Consider the following 16,034-nt stretch of genomic DNA (forward strand, 5'->3'; position numbering starts at 1 on the left):
GGGTGGAGGGGGGGGGGGCCCTGAGGGGTGGTGGCGACCCCAGGGCCACCATGGCCACCTGCAGGAACATCGCCATCTTCGGGGCTACCGGCAGGACCGGGCTGGCCACCCTGAGCCAGGCTCTGGATGGCGGTAAAGGGGGGGGGGGCAGCACCCATGGGTGGCGCCCCCAGCACCCTCCCCCCCCCCCCCCGGGTCGGGACGGGGACGTTGGGGACGGGGCCACTGGGGACATGGGATGGGTGTTAATGGGGTGGGGGGGGGCCTGGTTGTGGGCTCTGTGGGGCAGCCGGAGCCCATATGGGGTGTATAGGGCCTGTGTGGGGCAGTTAGGGCCTGTGTGGGGCACTTAGGGCCTGTGTGGGGCAGTTAGGGCCTGTATGGGGCAGTTAGGGGCTGTATGGGGTAGTTAGGGGTTACATGGGGCAGTTAGGGGCTGTGTGGGGCAGTTAGGGGCTGTATGGGGCAGTTAGGGGCTGTATGGGGCAGTTAGGGATCGTATGGGGCAGTTAGGGGCTGTGTGGGGCAGTTAGGGGCTGTGTGGGGCAGTTAGGGGCTGTGTGGGGCAGTTAGGGACTTGTATGGGGCAGTTAGGGGCTGTATGGGGCAGTTAGGGGCTGTGTGGGGCACTTAGGGGCTGTGTGGGGCACTTAGGGGCTGTGTGGGGCACTTAGGGGCTGTGTGGGGCACTTAGGGGCTGTGTGGGGCAGTTAGGGGCTGTATGGGGCAGTTAGGGGCTGTGTGGGGCAGTTAGGGGCTGAGTGGGGCAGTTAGGGGCTGTGTGGGGCAGTTAGGGGCTGTGTGGGGTTAGGGGCAGTTAGGGGCTGTGTGGGGCAGTATGTGGGGGCAGTTAGGGGCTGTATGGGGCAGTTAGGGGCTGTGTGGGGCAGTTAGGGGCTGTGTGGGGCAGTTAGGGGTATGGGGCAGTTAGGGGCTGTATGGGGCAGTTAGGGGTTGCATGGGGCAGTTAGGAGCTTAGGGACTGTATGGGGCAGTTAGGGGTTGCATGGGGCACTTAGGGACCGTACGGGGCAGTAGGGGCTGTATGGGTTAGTTAGTGCCTGCATGGGGCAAACAGAGCTCTATGGGGCAGATAGAACCTATATGGGGCAGTTAGAGCCTGTATGGGGCAGTTAGAGGTTGGCTGGGGCAAATAGAGCCCGTATGGGGTAAATAGAGCCCGTGTGGGGCAGGTAGAGCCTGTATGGGGCAGAGGGAGCCCCTGTGGGGCAGAAGCAGCCCATCCATCGGGGGCAGAGGGAGCCTCTGTGGGGCGGGTGGAGCCTGTACGGGGCAGATGGAGCCTGTACGGGGCAGATAGAGCCTGTACGGGGCAGATAGAGCCTGTACGGGGCAGGCGGGGCCGATATGGGGCAGGCGGGGCCGATATGGGGCAGGCGGGGCCGATATGGGGCAGACGGGGCCGATATGGGGCAGATAGAGCCTGTATGGGGCAGATAGAGCCTGTATGGGGCCGCCGGAGCCGTTACGGGGCCAGCACAGCTCACCCGCAGCAAATACAGCCCCTATAGGGCACGCGGAGCCGCGGTGGGGCAGACGCCGCTGCTATAGGGCGGGAGGACCCTATAGGGCTCCCACGCAGCCCCCCCAGCCCCATTCCCCCCCCATTTCCCCCGGAATAGGCTTACGGGGCCGCAGCGGCGGCAGCGCTGAGTCATGCCCCGAAATGCTGAGTCACGGCCCCGCTGTTTCCCCCCCCCCTTCCCAGGGTACACGGTGACGGTGCTGGTGCGGGACCCCGGGCGCCTGCCCCCCCAGGGCCCCCCCCCCGGCCCGGGTGGTGGTGGGCGACGTCCTGGAGCCCGCCGACGTGGCCGAGGCCGTGCGGGGCCAGGACGCCGTCGTCATCATCCTCGGCACCCGCAGCGACCTGGGTACGGGAGCCCCCTGCCACCCCCCCCCCCCCCCGCGTCCCCGTTACCCTGGGGGGTCCCCGTCCCCGTGTCCCCTATTGCCCACGGACCCCCAACCCCGTGTCCCTGTTACCTTGGGGGTCCCCGTCCCTGCGTTCCCGTTACCCTGGGGGGTCCCCGTCCCTGTGTCCCTATTGCCCAAGGACTCCCCCCCCCCATGTCGCCATCCCCCCGAGGGTCCCTGTGCCCCCATTACCCCAAGGACCCCCACCCTGTGTCCCCAGGGCCCCCGTGTCCCCCCCCCATGTCCCCTGTGTCCCCAATACCCCAAGGACCCCCCAGCCCCAGCGTCCCCATTACCACGGGGATCCCTGTCCCTGCACCCCCTATTGCCCAAGGACCCCCAACCCCGTGTCCCCAGTACCCCAAGGACCCTGTCCCTGTGTCCCCCTTACCCCAAGGACCCCCCCCCCCCCAGTGTCCCCATTTCCCTGGGGGTCCTTGTCCCTGTGCCCCCCCCCCCAATGTCCCCGTCGCCCCAGGGACCCCGTTCCTGTGTCCCCACTGCGCCACGGGACCCCGCACCCTGGCCCCTGTGTCCCCACCGCCCCCGTGTGTCCCCAGTGCCCCAAGGACCCCAGCCCTGTGTCCCCATTGCCCCCCCCCCGTGTCCCCATCACCCCCTATGTCCCCATTGTCCCCCCGTGTCCCCATTGCCCCCATGCATCCCTATTGCCCCCGTGTCCCTGTTGTCCCCATGTCCCCATTGCCCCCCCGTGTCCCCATTGTCCCCCGTGTCCCCATTGTCCCCCGTGTCCCCATTGTCCCTTGTATCCCCATTGCCCCCCTGCCTCCCTGTTGCCCCTTGTGTCCCCATTGTCCCTTGTGTCCCCATTGTCCCTTGTGTCCCCATCGCCCTCCTTTGTCCCCATTGTCCCCACGTGTCCCCACGTGCCCCTATTGCCCGCCGTCTCCTCATCCCCCCCCGTGTCCCCATCGCCCCTGTGTGTCCCCATCACCACCCCCTGCCCCCCTATTGCACCACAGCCCCCCCGTACCCTCCCCCACTACCCCCGTGCCCCTCCCCCACGTGTCCCCACCCCCCCAAATATTGTCACCCTGTCCCCCCCAGGCCCCACCACCGTCATGTCCGAGGGCACCAAGAACATCGTGGCCGCCATGAAGGCCCACGGCGTCCGCAAGGTGGTGGCCTGCCTGTCCGGTGAGCGGCCCCCCCCCCTGCCGCGTCCCCCCTTGGGGACACCCCCCCGGTGACCCCCCCCCCCCATTGTCCCTTCGTGTCCCCACCCCGTAGCCTTCCTGCTGTGGGACCTCCAGAAGGTGCCACCCCGGCTGCTGCCGGTGACCGAGGACCACATCCGCATGCACCGGGTGCTGCAGGACTCGGGGCTGGACTGCGTGGCCGTGATGCCACCGCACATCGCCGGTGCGTGGGGACACCTGGGGACACGGGGGGGGACAAGGGGACACGGGGGGGGGGTCTCAGCGTGTCATGGTGGGGCCACCATCACGGTGACAAACGGCCAGGCAGGTGGCGTTGGGTGGCACCAAGGTGGCGTGGGTGGGTGGTGACACCGTCGCGGTGACGTTGGGTGGTGGCGTTGGGTGTCCCCAACCCTACGTGGTCGTGTCACCATTGTGGTGACATTGGGTGAAGTGACATTGGGTGGTGGCATGGAGTTATTGGGTGTCCTCAACCCTACATGGCGATGCCACCATCGTGGTGACGTTGGGTGGTGGCGTTGGGTGTCCTCAACCCTACACGGAGATGCCACCACCATGCTGGTGACACTGGGTGGTGGCACGGAGCCATTGGGTGTCCCCAACACCATGTGCCGATGCCACCATCTTGGTGACATTGGGTGGTTTCATGAAGTTATTGGGTGTCCCCAACCCTACATGGAGATGCCACCAACCCAATGACGTTGGGTGGTGGCATGGAGCTCTTGGGTGGCCCCAACCCTACATGGAGATGCCACCATCTGGGTGACATTGGGTGGTCCAATGTCATTGGGTGGTGTCATGGAGCTCTTGGGTGGCCTCAACCCTACATGGAGATGCCACCATCTGGGTGACATTGAGTGGTGGCATGGAGCTGTTGGGTGTCCCCAACCCTCCGTGGAGATGCCACCATCCCAATAACATTGGCTGAAGTGACGTTGAGTGGTGTCATGGAGCCATTGGGTGTCCCCAGCCCTACACGGAGATGCCACCGTCTTGGTGACATCGGGTGGTGGCACGGAGCCGTTGGGCGCCCCCCACCCCCCGTACCGTACCGCCAGGGTGACACCACCCGAGGGCGCGCTCGGTGGCGGTGGCACCGCGGTTCCACGGCGCGTCCCCGTCCCCACGCAGATGACCAGCCGCTGACCGGGGACTACACGGTGTCCGTGGGTGCCACCGCCGGTGGCTCTCGTGTCATCTCCAAGCACGACCTCGGCCACTTCTTGCTCCGCTGCCTCCACACCTCGGAGTACGACGGGAAGGGCGTCTACATCTGCGGCCACTACCCCAAGGCCTAGGGGATGGTGGGGACGTGGTGGTGGCCCCCCCCCGGCCACCCCCCCCCCCGGTGACAATAAAGGGTCGCTGGTTTGCTCCCTCGCGGTCTCGGCCCTCGTGGAGGGGGTGCTTGGAGCCGGGGGTGGGGGTCCCGTGGGGACGGGGAGGGTGGCGGTGGGGTGGGGGGGATTCCGTAGGGCTGGGGGGGGGGGGGTCCTATAGGGCTGGGGAGGGGTCTCGTAGGGCTGGGGGGGGTCCCGTAGGGCTGGGGGGCTCCTATAGGGCTGGGGGGGGGGTCCTGTAGGGCTGGGGGGCTCCTATAGGGCTGGGGGGGGGTCTATAGGACTGTGGGATTGGGGGGCGGGGCTGGTTGTTCCTATAGGGCTTGGGGGATTCCTATAGGGCTATAGGGCTGGGGGGGGGGGTTCCTGTATAGGGCTGGGCGGGGGTTCCTGCAGGACTGTAGGGCTGGGGGGGTTCCTATAGGGCTGTAGGTTTGGGGGGGTTCCTATAGGGCTGGGGGGGTTCCTGTAGGGCTGTAGGGTTGGGGGGTTTCTATAGGGCTGGGGGGGTTCCTGTAGGGCTGTAGGTTTGGGGGGGTTCCTATAGGGCTGGGAGGGTTCCTATAGGGCTGTAGGTTTGGGGGGGTTCCTATAGGGCTGGGAGGGTTCCTATAGGGCTGTAGGTTTGGGGGGGTTCCTATAGGGCTGGGAGGGTTCCTATAGGGCTGTAGGTTTGGGGGGGTTCCTATAGGGCTGGGGGGTTCCTATAGGGCTGGGAGGGTTCCTATAGGGCTGTAGGTTTGGGGGGGGTTCCTATAGGGCTGGGGGGGTTCCTATAGGGCTGGGAGGGTTCCTATAGGGCTGTAGGTTTGGGGGGGTTCCTATAGGGCTGGGGGGGTTCCTATAGGGCTGTGGGGGTTCCTATAGGGCTGTAGGTTTGGGGGGGTTCCTATAGGGCTGGGAGGGTTCCTATAGGGCTGTAGGTTTGGGGGGGTTCCTATAGGGCTGGGAGGGTTCCTATAGGGCTGTAGGTTTGGGGGGGTTCCTATAGGGCTGGGAGGGTTCCTATAGGGCTGTAGGTTTGGGGGGGTTCCTATAGGGCTGGGAGGGTTCCTATAGGGCTGTAGGTTTGGGGGGGTTCCTATAGGGCTGGGAGGGTTCCTATAGGGCTGTAGGTTTGGGGGTGTTCCTATAGGGCTGGGAGGGTTCCTATAGGGCTGTAGGTTTGGGGGGGTTCCTATAGGGCTGGGGGGGTTCCTATAGGGCTGGGAGGGTTCCTATAGGGCTGTAGGTTTGGGGGGGGTTCCTATAGGGCTGGGGGGGTTCCTATAGGGCTGGGAGGGTTCCTATAGGGCTGTAGGTTTGGGGGGGTTCCTATAGGGCTGGGGGGGTTCCTATAGGGCTGTGGGGGTTCCTATAGGGCTGTAGGTTTGGGGGGGTTCCTATAGGGCTGGGAGGGTTCCTATAGGGCTGTAGGGTTGCCAGGGGGTTTCTATAGGGTCAGCAGGGGGCTCCCATAGGGCTGGGGGGGCTCCGAGGGGAGGGGAGGGGAGGGTTTGTATAGGGCTGGAGGGGGGTTCTACAGGGCTGTAGGGTTGGAGGGGTTCCTATAGGGTCCGGGGGGTGTCCTGTGGGGCCAGGGGTCTACTATGGGGCTGGAAGAGGGTTCCTATGGGGCTGGGGGGGGGTTCCTATATGGCTCCGGGGACTCCTATGGGGCCCCGCCGAAGTCCCCCCGCCCCGCCCTATATGCAAATGAGGATCCGCAACCGACCAATCAGGGGAGGCCCCCGGTTGGAAGGGGGGGGGGCAGTTTGGGTGGGGGGGGGAATCCCAGTTTGGGAGGGGGAATCCCAGTTTGGGGGGGGGAATCCCAGTTTGGGGGGGGGGTGTCCCAGTTTGGGGGGGGGAGGTCCCCAGTTTGCGGGGCGGGGGGGTGTCCTTGGGATGTCCCTGGTTTGGGGGGGGCGGGGGGGGGGCACGCAGCACCCTTGGGTGCTCCTCCCGCCAGGCCGGCGCCCTCCCAAATTCCGTCCCCCCCACGCCACCCCCATGCGGGAAGTGCTGAGTCAGCACCGGGGGGGGGGGGGGGGTGTCCTAAGGGTGCTGGGGGGGGGTGCTGGGGGGTCCTGGGGGTGCTGGGGGGTCCTAGGGGTGCTGGAGGGGGTCCTGGGGGTGCTGGGGGGTCCTAAGGTTGTGGGGGTGCTGGTGGGGGGGTCCAGGGTTGCTGGGGGGGTTCTGGGGTGCTGGGGGGGTCTGGAGGTTATGGGGTGCTGGTGATGCCGGGGGGGTCCTATGGGGCTGGGGGGGTCCTGGGGTGCTGGGGAGGTGCTGGGGGGTCCGGGGGTCTTTGGGTGCTGGGGGGACCCCGTGGTGCCAGGGGAGGGGAGGGGGTCCTTACACCCTGCCCCCCCCAACCCAACCCCTTGCCCCCCATTTCCAGAGGTGCCCCCCCATCCCTGCTCCCCCCCCCCCCCCAGGGCCCATTCTTGGGGTCCCTTCCCCACCCTGGGACTGTCCCCTGCTTGTGCCCCCCCCCCCCCCCCCCCCCGAGCCTTTTGAGCCTGTGCCAGCCTCTGTAGGGCTGGGTGCCACCGGCCCCCGCGCCCAGGGCCACCAATGGCCACCGGCGGCCACCAGCGCCCGGCCCCCGGCCCCCGGCCCCTTTTCCCCGTCGCCCCCCGCTTGCGGGGCCAGCACCGGGCGGGCACGGACACGGGACGGAGGTAAGGGCCTGTCCCCGTGTCCCCGTGTCCCTGTGTCCCTATATCCCCGTGTCCCCCATCCCCATATCCCCCTGACCCCGTGTCCCCATGTCCCTGTGTCCCCATATCCCCCTGACCCCGTGTCCCCGTGTCCCCATGTCCCTGTGTCCCCATGTGCCCCATGTCCCCGTGTCCCCGTATCCCCCTGTCCCCATGTCCCTGTGTCCCTATATCCCCGTGTCCCCCATCCCCATATCCCCCTGACCCCATGTCCCCATGTCCCTGTGTCCCCAGGTGACCCGTGTCCCCGTATCCCCCTGTCCCCGTATCCCCCTGTCCCCATATCCCCCCGTCCCCATATCCCCCTGTCCCCATGTCCCCATATCCCCATGTCCCCCATGTTCCCATATTCCCTGTCCCGGTGTCCCCCTTGTCCCCCTGTCCCCCGTCCCCATGTCTCCCTGGCCCTATATCTCCGTGTCCCCCATGTTCCTATATCCCCTGTCCCTGGGTCCCTATGTCCCAGTGTCCCTGTGTCCCCCACATCCCCCCCATGTCCCTGTGACCCCCATGTCCCCGTGTCCCCATGTCCCCGTGTCCCCATGTCCCCGTGTCCCCGTGTCCCCGTGTCCCCATGTCCCCGTGTCCCCATGTCCCCGTGTCCCCGTGTCCCCGTGTCCCCGTGTCCCCATGTCCCCGTGTCCCCATGTCCCCGTGTCCCCGTGTCCCCGTGTCCCCATGTCCCCGTGTCCCCATGTCCCCGTGTCCCCGTGTCCCCGTGTCCCCGTGTCCCCATTGCATCAGGGGGAGATGCATACGGGGCAGCTCGGTGCATGTGGGGCCGGGCTGGCTGCAGGGAGGGTGGCACCGGGGGGGGGGGGGACGTGATGTGGGGGTGCTGGCGTGCACCCCGTGCACCCGTGCACCTGTGCAACCCTTGCACCTGCGCACCCGTGCACCTGCGCACCCGTGCACCCACGCCTGTGTGAGTTGCACGCCTTTGCACCCGTGCCCCGCTGCATCTGCACGCCCGTGCCTCTTTGCACCCGTGTAGCTGCACACCCGTGCACCAGCATAACGTTGCACTCGTGCATCTTTGTGCGTGTGCAGCCATGCACCTGTGCGAGGGTGCAGCTGTGCACCCGTGCACCCATACATATGTGTGTCTGTGCACCCACATTCCCGTGCACCCATGCACCCACGCACCCTTTGCACCAGTGCATCCGTGCGCCCAAGCAACTGTGCAGCCATGCACCCGTTGCACCTGTGCACCCCTGCACTGGTGCATCCGTGCACCCGTGTAACTGTGCACCCATGCACCCTTTGCACCCGTGCATCTGTGCACTGGTGCACCCATGCATCTGCGCGCCCTTGCACCCGTGCATCTGAGCACCCATGCGCCCTTTGTGCCCACGCATCTGTGCGCTCTTGCAGCTGTACGTCTGTGCACCCATGCACCTGTGCACCCTTGCACCCGTGCATTTGTGCACCCTTTGCACCCATGTATCTGTGCACCCTTGTAGCCATGCATCGGCGCACCCATGCATCTGTGCATCCTTGCACCCGTGCATTTGTGCATTTGTGCACCCTTTGCACCCATGTATCTGTGCACCCTTGTCGCCATGCATCGGCGCACCCATGCATCCGTGCACACTTGCACCCATGCATTTGTGCACCCGTGCACCTGTGTACCCGTGCACCCGTGCAACGGGGCACCCATGCAACCTTTGCACCCATGCAAGCCGTGCACCCATACGTCTGTGCACCCCTTGCACCCGTGCACCTGAGAAAGCTGCAAATTGCATGCACAATGGGGCGAGGGCCTGTTTGGGGTGGGGGGACTGAGCACGCGCCCCCCCCCCAGTCCCGCGTGGGTGCCACCCCCGCAGGGTTTGTGCTGAGCGCCCCGAATGCCCCGCATTCCCCAGGCCGGGGGGCGCGGGGCCGGGGACAAAGGGCTCCCTGTCCCCAGGGGTGCGGGGGTGGCACCCTGCGGGGGGGGGGCGACACGTTTCGGGGCGCGTCCCGCCGCGGGGAATGCCAGCAATGAGCCGTGGCCTTCGGCGGCGTGGGAGGGAAATGTCACCCTGCCACCCTGCCGGCGTGTCCCCCTGCCACGTGGGGGGGGGCGATGGGGACGGGGATGTGCCCCCACACACGCTGGAGGGGGGTGAATTGGGGGGGGGTGCAATGGGGGTGCTAGGACGGGGGGTGCTAGGGGGGCTTGGAATGGGGGGGATTAAAACTGGGGGGTTGCGATGGGGGTCTTTAATGGGGGGTGAGAGGGGGGTCTGTAATGGGGGGGGTTCAATGGGGGCTGCAATGGGGGTCCCCAAGGGGGGTCTGCAGTGGGGGGGCTGCAATGGGGGTCGCATCGCAAGAGGTTCAACTGAGGGGGGGGGCTGCAGCGTGGGGGGGGCTCAACGGTGTCTCTGCCCCATCCCCTGCAGCCCCCCCCTGCCCTCCCCCCGTGGTGACACTGGTGACGCCCCTGGGCACCGCCGAGGCCCCCCCCGGGCACCATGGAGCCCCCCGGGCCAGCGGAGAGGTGAGGACGGAGGAAGAGGAGGTTGGGGGAGGAAGAGGAGGTTGGGGGGAGGAAGAGGAGGTTGGGGGGGATGGAGGAAGAGGAGGCCAAAGGGGACAGAGGAAGAGGAGATCGGGGGGAGGAAGAGGAGGCCAGACGGGATGGAGGAAGAGGAGGTTGGGGGGAGGAAGAGGAGGTTGGGGGGAGGGGATGGAGGAAGAGGAGGCCGGAGGGAGGAAGAGGAGGTCAGAGGGGATGGAGGAAGAGGAGGAAGAGGAGGTTGGAGGGGATGGAGGAAGAGGAGGAAGAGGAGGTTGGAGGGGTGGAGGAAGAGGAGGGAGAAAGGGATGGAGGAAGAGGAGGTTGGAGGGAGGAAGAGGAGGCTGTAGGGGATGGAGGAAGAGGAGGTTGGGGGGGGGTGGAGGAAGAGGAGGCCAGAGGGAGGAAGAGGAGGCCAGAGGGGATGGAGGAAGAGGAGGCAGGAGGTCGGAGGGAGGAAGAGGAGGTTGGGGGGGATGGAGGAAGAGGAGGCCGGAGGGAGGAAGAGGAGGGAGGATGTCAGAGGGAGGAAGAGGAGGTCAAAGGGAGGAGAAGGAGGCCAGAGGGGATGGAGGAAGAGGAGGAAGAGGAGGCTGGAGGGGATGGAAGAAGAGGAGGCTGGAGGGGATGGAGGACGAGGAGGGAGGAAGGACGTCGCCGGTCGGACGCCGAACCTGGGTGCCCCCCACCCTTGGGTGCCCCCCTCGTCGAGTGCCACCCCCTTGCGGTGCCCCCAGGAGCTGCCACCCCCGGAGCTGGTGGAGGTCGTGGTGGAGGCCGGTGCGGGCGACATCGTCCTGGCCGGCGGCCGCGACGGCATCTACGTCCGCGAGGCTCACCGCGGCTCCGGCCTCCGCCAAGGTCAGCCTCCCCCCCCCTTTTTTTGGTGCCCCCCCCCCCACCCCAAAAGCCGACGTCACCCCCTCCTGTCCCCACCCCCCCCCCCCACCCGTAGGTGACCGGCTGCTGAGCGCCCGCGTCTTCTTCGAGGACGTGCGGTGCGAGGACGCGGCGCGGGTGCTGCGCTGCGCCCAGCCCTGCCGCGTCTCCTTCTGCCTCAAGCGCGCCGGGCCGGGGGGCGCGGACCCCCGGGACCACCGCAGCCCCCCAGGGCAAGGGGCCCAAGGCCAAGGTGGCCAGGCTGGTGGGTGACGGGGATTGGGGGCGGGAGTGGCCGGGGGGGGGGGTGGCATTGGGGGTGTGGGGCACCCATGGGTGGCACTGGGTGCCCATGGGTGGCACTGGGGGCATGGGGTGGTCGCGGGTGACATTGGGGGCATGGGGTGCCTGTGGGTGACACAAGGGACGTGGGACACCCCTGGGTGGCACTGGGGGCATGGGATGCTCATGGGTGGCACTGGGGATAAGGGGCACCCATGGGTGGCAGTGGAGACATGGGACACCCCTGGGTGGCATTGGGGGCATGGGGTGCTCGTGGGTGCCATTGGGGGCATGGGGTGCCTGTGGGTGACACAAGGGACGTGGGACACCCCTGGGTGGCACTGGGTGCCCATGGGTGGCACTGGGGGCGTGGGGTGCTTGTGGGTGCCATTGGGGGCGTGGGGTGCCTGTGGGTGACACAAGGGACGTGGAACACCCATGGGTGGCACTGGGTGCCCATGGGTGGCACTGGGTGCCCATGGGTGGCACTGGGGGCGTGGGGTGCTTGTGGGTGCCATTGGGGGCGTGGGGTGCCTGTGGGTGACACAAGGGACGTGGGACACCCCTGGGTGGCACCGGGTGCCCATGGGTGGCACTGGGGGCGTGGGGTGCTCGTGGGTGCCATTGGGGGCGTGGGGTGCCTGTGGGTGACACAAGGGACGTGGGACACCCCTGGGTGGCACTGGGGGCATGGGGCGCCCATGGGTGGCAGTGGAGACATGGGACACCCCTGGGTGGCATTGGGAGCATGGGGTGCTCGTGGGTGCCACTGGGGGCATGGGGTGCCTGTGGGTGACACAAGGGACGTGGGACACCCATGGGTGGCACCGGGTGCCCATGGGTGGTATTGGGGGCATGGGGTGCTTGTGGGTGCCATTGGGGGCGTGGGGTGCCTGTGGGTGACACAAGGGACGTGGGACACCCCTGGGTGGCACTGGGGGCATGGGGCGCCCATGGGTGCCATTGGGGGCGTGGGGTGCCTGTGGGTGACACAAGGGGCGTGAGACACCCATGGGTGGCACCAGGTGCCCATGGGTGGCATTGGGGGCGTGGGGTGCTCATGGGTGCCATTGGGGGCGTGGGGTGCCTGTGGGTGACACAAGGGACGTGGGACACCCCTGGGTGGCACTGGGGGCATGGGGAGCCCATGGGTGGCAGTGGAGACATGGGACACCCCTGGGTGGCGTTGGGGGCATGGGGTGCCTGTGGGTGACACAAGGGACGTGGGATACCCATGGGTGGCACCGGGTGCCCATGGGTGGCATTGGGGGCGTGGGGTGCTCGTGGGTGCCATTGGGGGCGTGGGGTGCCTGTGGGTGACACAAGGGACGTGGGACACCCCTGGGTGGCACTGGGGGCATGGGGCGCCCATGGGTGGCAGTGGAGACATGGGACACCCCTGGGTGGCACTGGGGGCATGGGGTGCTTGTGGGTGCCATCGGGGATATGGGGTGCTCATGGGTGACACAAGGGACATGGGACACCCATGGGTGGCACTGGGTGCCCATGGGTGGCACTGGGGGTGTGGGGTGCTCGTGGGTGCCATTGGGGGCGTGGGGTGCCTGTGGGTGACACAAGGGACGTGGGACACCCCTGGGTGGCACTGGGGGCATGGGATGCTCATGGGTGGCACTGGGGATAAGGGGCACCCATGGGTGGCAGTGGAGACATGGGACACCCCTGGGTGGCATTGGGGGCATGGGGTGCTCGTGGGTGCCATTGGGGGCATGGGGTGCCTGTGGGTGACACAAGGGACGTGGGACACCCCTGGGTGGCACTGGGTGCCCATGGGTGGCACTGGGGGCGTGGGGTGCTTGTGGGTGCCATTGGGGGCGTGGGGTGCCTGTGGGTGACACAAGGGACGTGGAACACCCATGGGTGGCACTGGGTGCCCATGGGTGGCACTGGGTGCCCATGGGTGGCACTGGGGGCGTGGGGTGCTTGTGGGTGCCATTGGGGGCGTGGGGTGCCTGTGGGTGACACAAGGGGCGTGAGACACCCATGGGTGGCACCGGGTGCCCATGGGTGACACTGGGGGCATGGGGTGCTCGCGGGTGACACTGGGGGCATGGGGTGCCTGTGGGTGACACAAGGGACGTGGGACACCCCTGGGTGGCACTGGGGGCATGGGGCGCCCATGGGTGGCAGTGGAGACATGGGACACCCCTGGGTGGCACTGGGGGCATGGGGTGCTCGTGGGTGCCATCGGGGATATGGGGTGCTCATGGGTGACACAAGGGACATGGGACACCCATGGGTGGCACCGGGTGCCCATGGGTGGTATTGGGGGCATGGGGTGCTCGTGGGTGCCACTGGGGGCATGGGGTGCCTGTGGGTGACACAAGGGACGTGGGACACCCATGGGTGGCACTGGGGGCATGGGATGCTCATGGGTGGCACTGGGGATAAGGGGCACCCATGGGTGGCCCTGGGGACGTGGGCCACCCATGGGTGGTGCTGGGGACATGGGATGGATGCTCGTTGATCACACAAGGGACATGGGACACCCATGGGTGGCACTGGCTGCCCGTGGGTGGCACTAGGGACATGGAGCACCCTTGGGTGGCGCTGGGGGCATGGGGTGCTCGTGGGTGGCACTGGGCACACGGGACACCCACGGTTGTCACCACGGACAAGGGACACCCACGGGTGCCACCACCTCCCGCTGGCTGTCCCCACGCCCCCCCGGCACCCCAACCCACCCCCCTTTTGTGTCCCCCCCCACCCAGAACCTCCTGAGCCTGGCGCCCCTCAAGAAGAAGCCCCCCCGTCGCCCCCCGTGGACGTGGAGCTGGCCCTGCCCAAGCTGGCCCTGCTGCCCCCCGCCACCCCCTCGCCCCCCGGCGGTGCCCGAAGCCCCCGGCCCCCGCGGGTGACGGTGAGGGGAGGCGGCGGCGGCGCTGGAGGTGGCCCTGCCGGGGACCCTCACCGAGCCCGGGGGGGACACCGGAGCCTGGGGGGCCCCCGCCTGCCCGCCGTGGAGGTGGCGGTGCCCAAGGTGGGGGTCCCCAAGGTGGGGGTCCCCAAGGTGGCGGTCCCCAAGGTGGGGGTCCCCAAGGTGGGGGTCCCCAAGGTGGGGCTGGGCGCCCCCGCGCCCAAGGAGGTGGCGCCGGTGGCGCCGGTGTCACCCGTGTCACCCGTCCTGGCCATCGCCGTCCCCAAGGTCGAGGTGGGTTTGGCGCTGCCCAAAGCCGGCGCCCAAGGGAAGTTGCCCAAATTGGGCCTTTCTTGCCCCAAAACGCCCGGCGGCGGCGGCGAGGGAGAAGGGCCCAAGCTGCCCGGCTTGGAGGTGGCCGCCCCCGCGGTGGCCCTCGAGGTGGCTTTGGGGAGCGGGGGGGACGCGGGCGTCCCCGAGGCGAAGCCCCCAAATTCGCCCCCCCCCCAAGGCCAAGGGGGGACGCGAAGGGGCCGCCGGGCAAATTTGGCCCCCCGGGGCTGGGAGCTGGGGGGGTGGCGGCGGGGGGGCGAGGCTGCCCCCGGTTTGGGGGCTCGAGCCCCGACATCCGCAGCGGGGGACCCCGAAGCGCGGCCGGCGGGGCGGGGGGGCAGCGCCGAGAGCTTGCTGGGGGGGCCCAAAAACTGGGGGGGGGGAGGCCTGGGGTCTCCGTCCCCATCCCCGCCGTGGGCTTTTCGGAAGGGGGAGGCCGGGGGGGAGGCTGAGGGGGCGAGGAAGAGGCCGGCGTTGAAGGTGCCCGAGCTGGAGCTGGCGGCCCCGGGGGGGCTCGGGGGGGGAAGGAGGCGGCGGGGGGCGGCGCGGGGGAGGCGAAGCCCCCAAATCCCCCCCGTGGCGGAGGGCGAAGGGGGGAGCGGGCGAGGATGAGGATGGGCAGCGTGAGGAAGGCCGTGCTGGTGCTGGTGAAGGGCAAAGGGGGGGGGCGAGGAAAACGGGGGGGGCCGCCCCCCACCCCCCCGCACCCAAAGGCGGTCGGGGTTTTTCCAAGGCCAAAACGGAGCCGGAGGCCCCCCCCGGCGCTGGGTGCCCAAGGTGGGCTTCTCGGTGGGGGTCCCCGCCGCAGCCCCCCCCAAGCAGGCCAAGGGGCGGCTGCCCCGGCTGGAGCTGGCCCCCCCCAGTGCCCCCCGAGCTGGCGAGGGCCGAGGAAGGGGCCGGGGCCGGGGGGGGACCCCAAATTCCAGCTGCCCCAGCTGGAGCTCAGCCCCCCGCCCGGGGCCCCCCCCGGGGGAGGAAGAGGAGGAGGTGAACCGGTGAGGAGGAAGCTTCGCCATCGGCCCGGGGGGGGGTTTAACCTCCCCCCTCCCCCCAGAAGATCCTAAATCAGCTTTTTGGTGGTTTTTTTTCCCCCCTTTTCACCCCAATTTTAATCCCCCCCCCCCCCAATTTCTCCGCGGGGGGGTGCTGGCGCTAACACGGCCCCCGGCTTTCGCCCCCCCCAACCCTTGGTGCTGGAATAAAGGTGGGCGCCAGGAATGGGCCCGGGCTCTGTTACGGGGGGCTTTTGGGGTCGGGCATTGGGGTCCCTGCTGCCCCATGTCCCCCATGTCCCCAGGACCCCCACATCACGGGTTTTGGGGTCCCTGCTGCCCCATGTCCCCGTGTCCCCCACATCCCCACCATCCCCATGTCCCCAGGACCCCCATATCTCAAGTTTTGGGGTCCCTGTTGCTCCACGTCCCCATGTGCCCCACGTCCCCGTCAGCCCCTTGTCCCCGTTGGCCCCATATCATGGGTTTTGGGGTCCCTGCTGCTCCATGTCCCCAGGTGCCCCATGTCCCCCATGTCCCCAGGACCCCCACATCACGGGTTTTGGGGTCCCTGTTACTCCACGTCCCAATGAGTCCCATGTCCCTATAAGCCCCATGTCCCCATTGGCCCCATATCATGGGTTTTGGGGTCCCTGCTGCTCCACGTCCCCATGAGTCCCATGTCACCATGTGCCCCTTGTCCCCAGGACCCCCCACATCATTGGGATTGGGGTCCCTGTTGCTCCATGTCCCCATGTGCCCCATGTCCCCATCAGCCCCTTGTCCCCATTGACCCCATATCATGGGTTTTGGGGTCCCTGCTGCTCCATGTCCCCAGGTGCCCCATGTCCTCCATGTCCCCAGGACCCCTGTATCACGGGTTTTGGGGTCCCTGCTGCTCCGTGTCCCCACATCCCCCTTGTCCCCATTGACCCCATATCACGGGTATTGGGGTCCCTGCTGCCCCATGTCCCCAGGTGCCCCATGTCCTCCATGTCCCCAG

At 67.9% G+C, this 16,034-nt stretch overlaps 3 protein-coding genes across 3 annotated transcripts in view; 2 read left to right on the forward strand and 1 right to left on the reverse strand.

Moving 5' to 3' along the window:
- Positions 1-1,694, reverse strand: part of SPTBN4 (spectrin beta, non-erythrocytic 4) — a 32,027-nt gene extending 30,333 nt beyond the window's left edge. The window contains exon 1 of the mRNA XM_066984746.1: positions 1,650-1,694. Coding sequence (XP_066840847.1) covers positions 1,650-1,679 — 30 coding nt within the window. The 5' untranslated portion in view covers positions 1,680-1,694. The remainder of the gene's footprint in view (positions 1-1,649) is intronic.
- On the forward strand, positions 1-4,495 carry BLVRB (biliverdin reductase B). Its single transcript, XM_066984824.1, is given in 6 exon segments — positions 1-132; positions 1,730-1,782; positions 1,784-1,895; positions 3,007-3,096; positions 3,190-3,321; positions 4,251-4,495. Coding segments are annotated over 6 exon segments (636 nt in total). The 5' UTR covers positions 1-50; the 3' UTR covers positions 4,418-4,495.
- Positions 4,496-8,914: 4,419 nt separating this feature from the next.
- On the forward strand, positions 8,915-14,651 carry PRX (periaxin). The gene is made up of 5 exons (XM_066984594.1): positions 8,915-8,936; positions 9,555-9,652; positions 10,408-10,531; positions 10,626-10,814; positions 13,561-14,651. The coding sequence occupies exons 1-5, from the start codon at positions 8,915-8,917 to the stop codon at positions 14,649-14,651; spliced, it is 1,524 nt and encodes a 507-aa protein (XP_066840695.1).
- Positions 14,652-16,034: the final 1,383 nt, after the last annotated feature.

The sequence above is a fragment of the Anser cygnoides genome, chromosome 29 (assembly GCF_040182565.1).
Source record: "Anser cygnoides isolate HZ-2024a breed goose chromosome 29, Taihu_goose_T2T_genome, whole genome shotgun sequence".
NCBI classification, from domain to species: domain Eukaryota; kingdom Metazoa; phylum Chordata; class Aves; order Anseriformes; family Anatidae; genus Anser; species Anser cygnoides.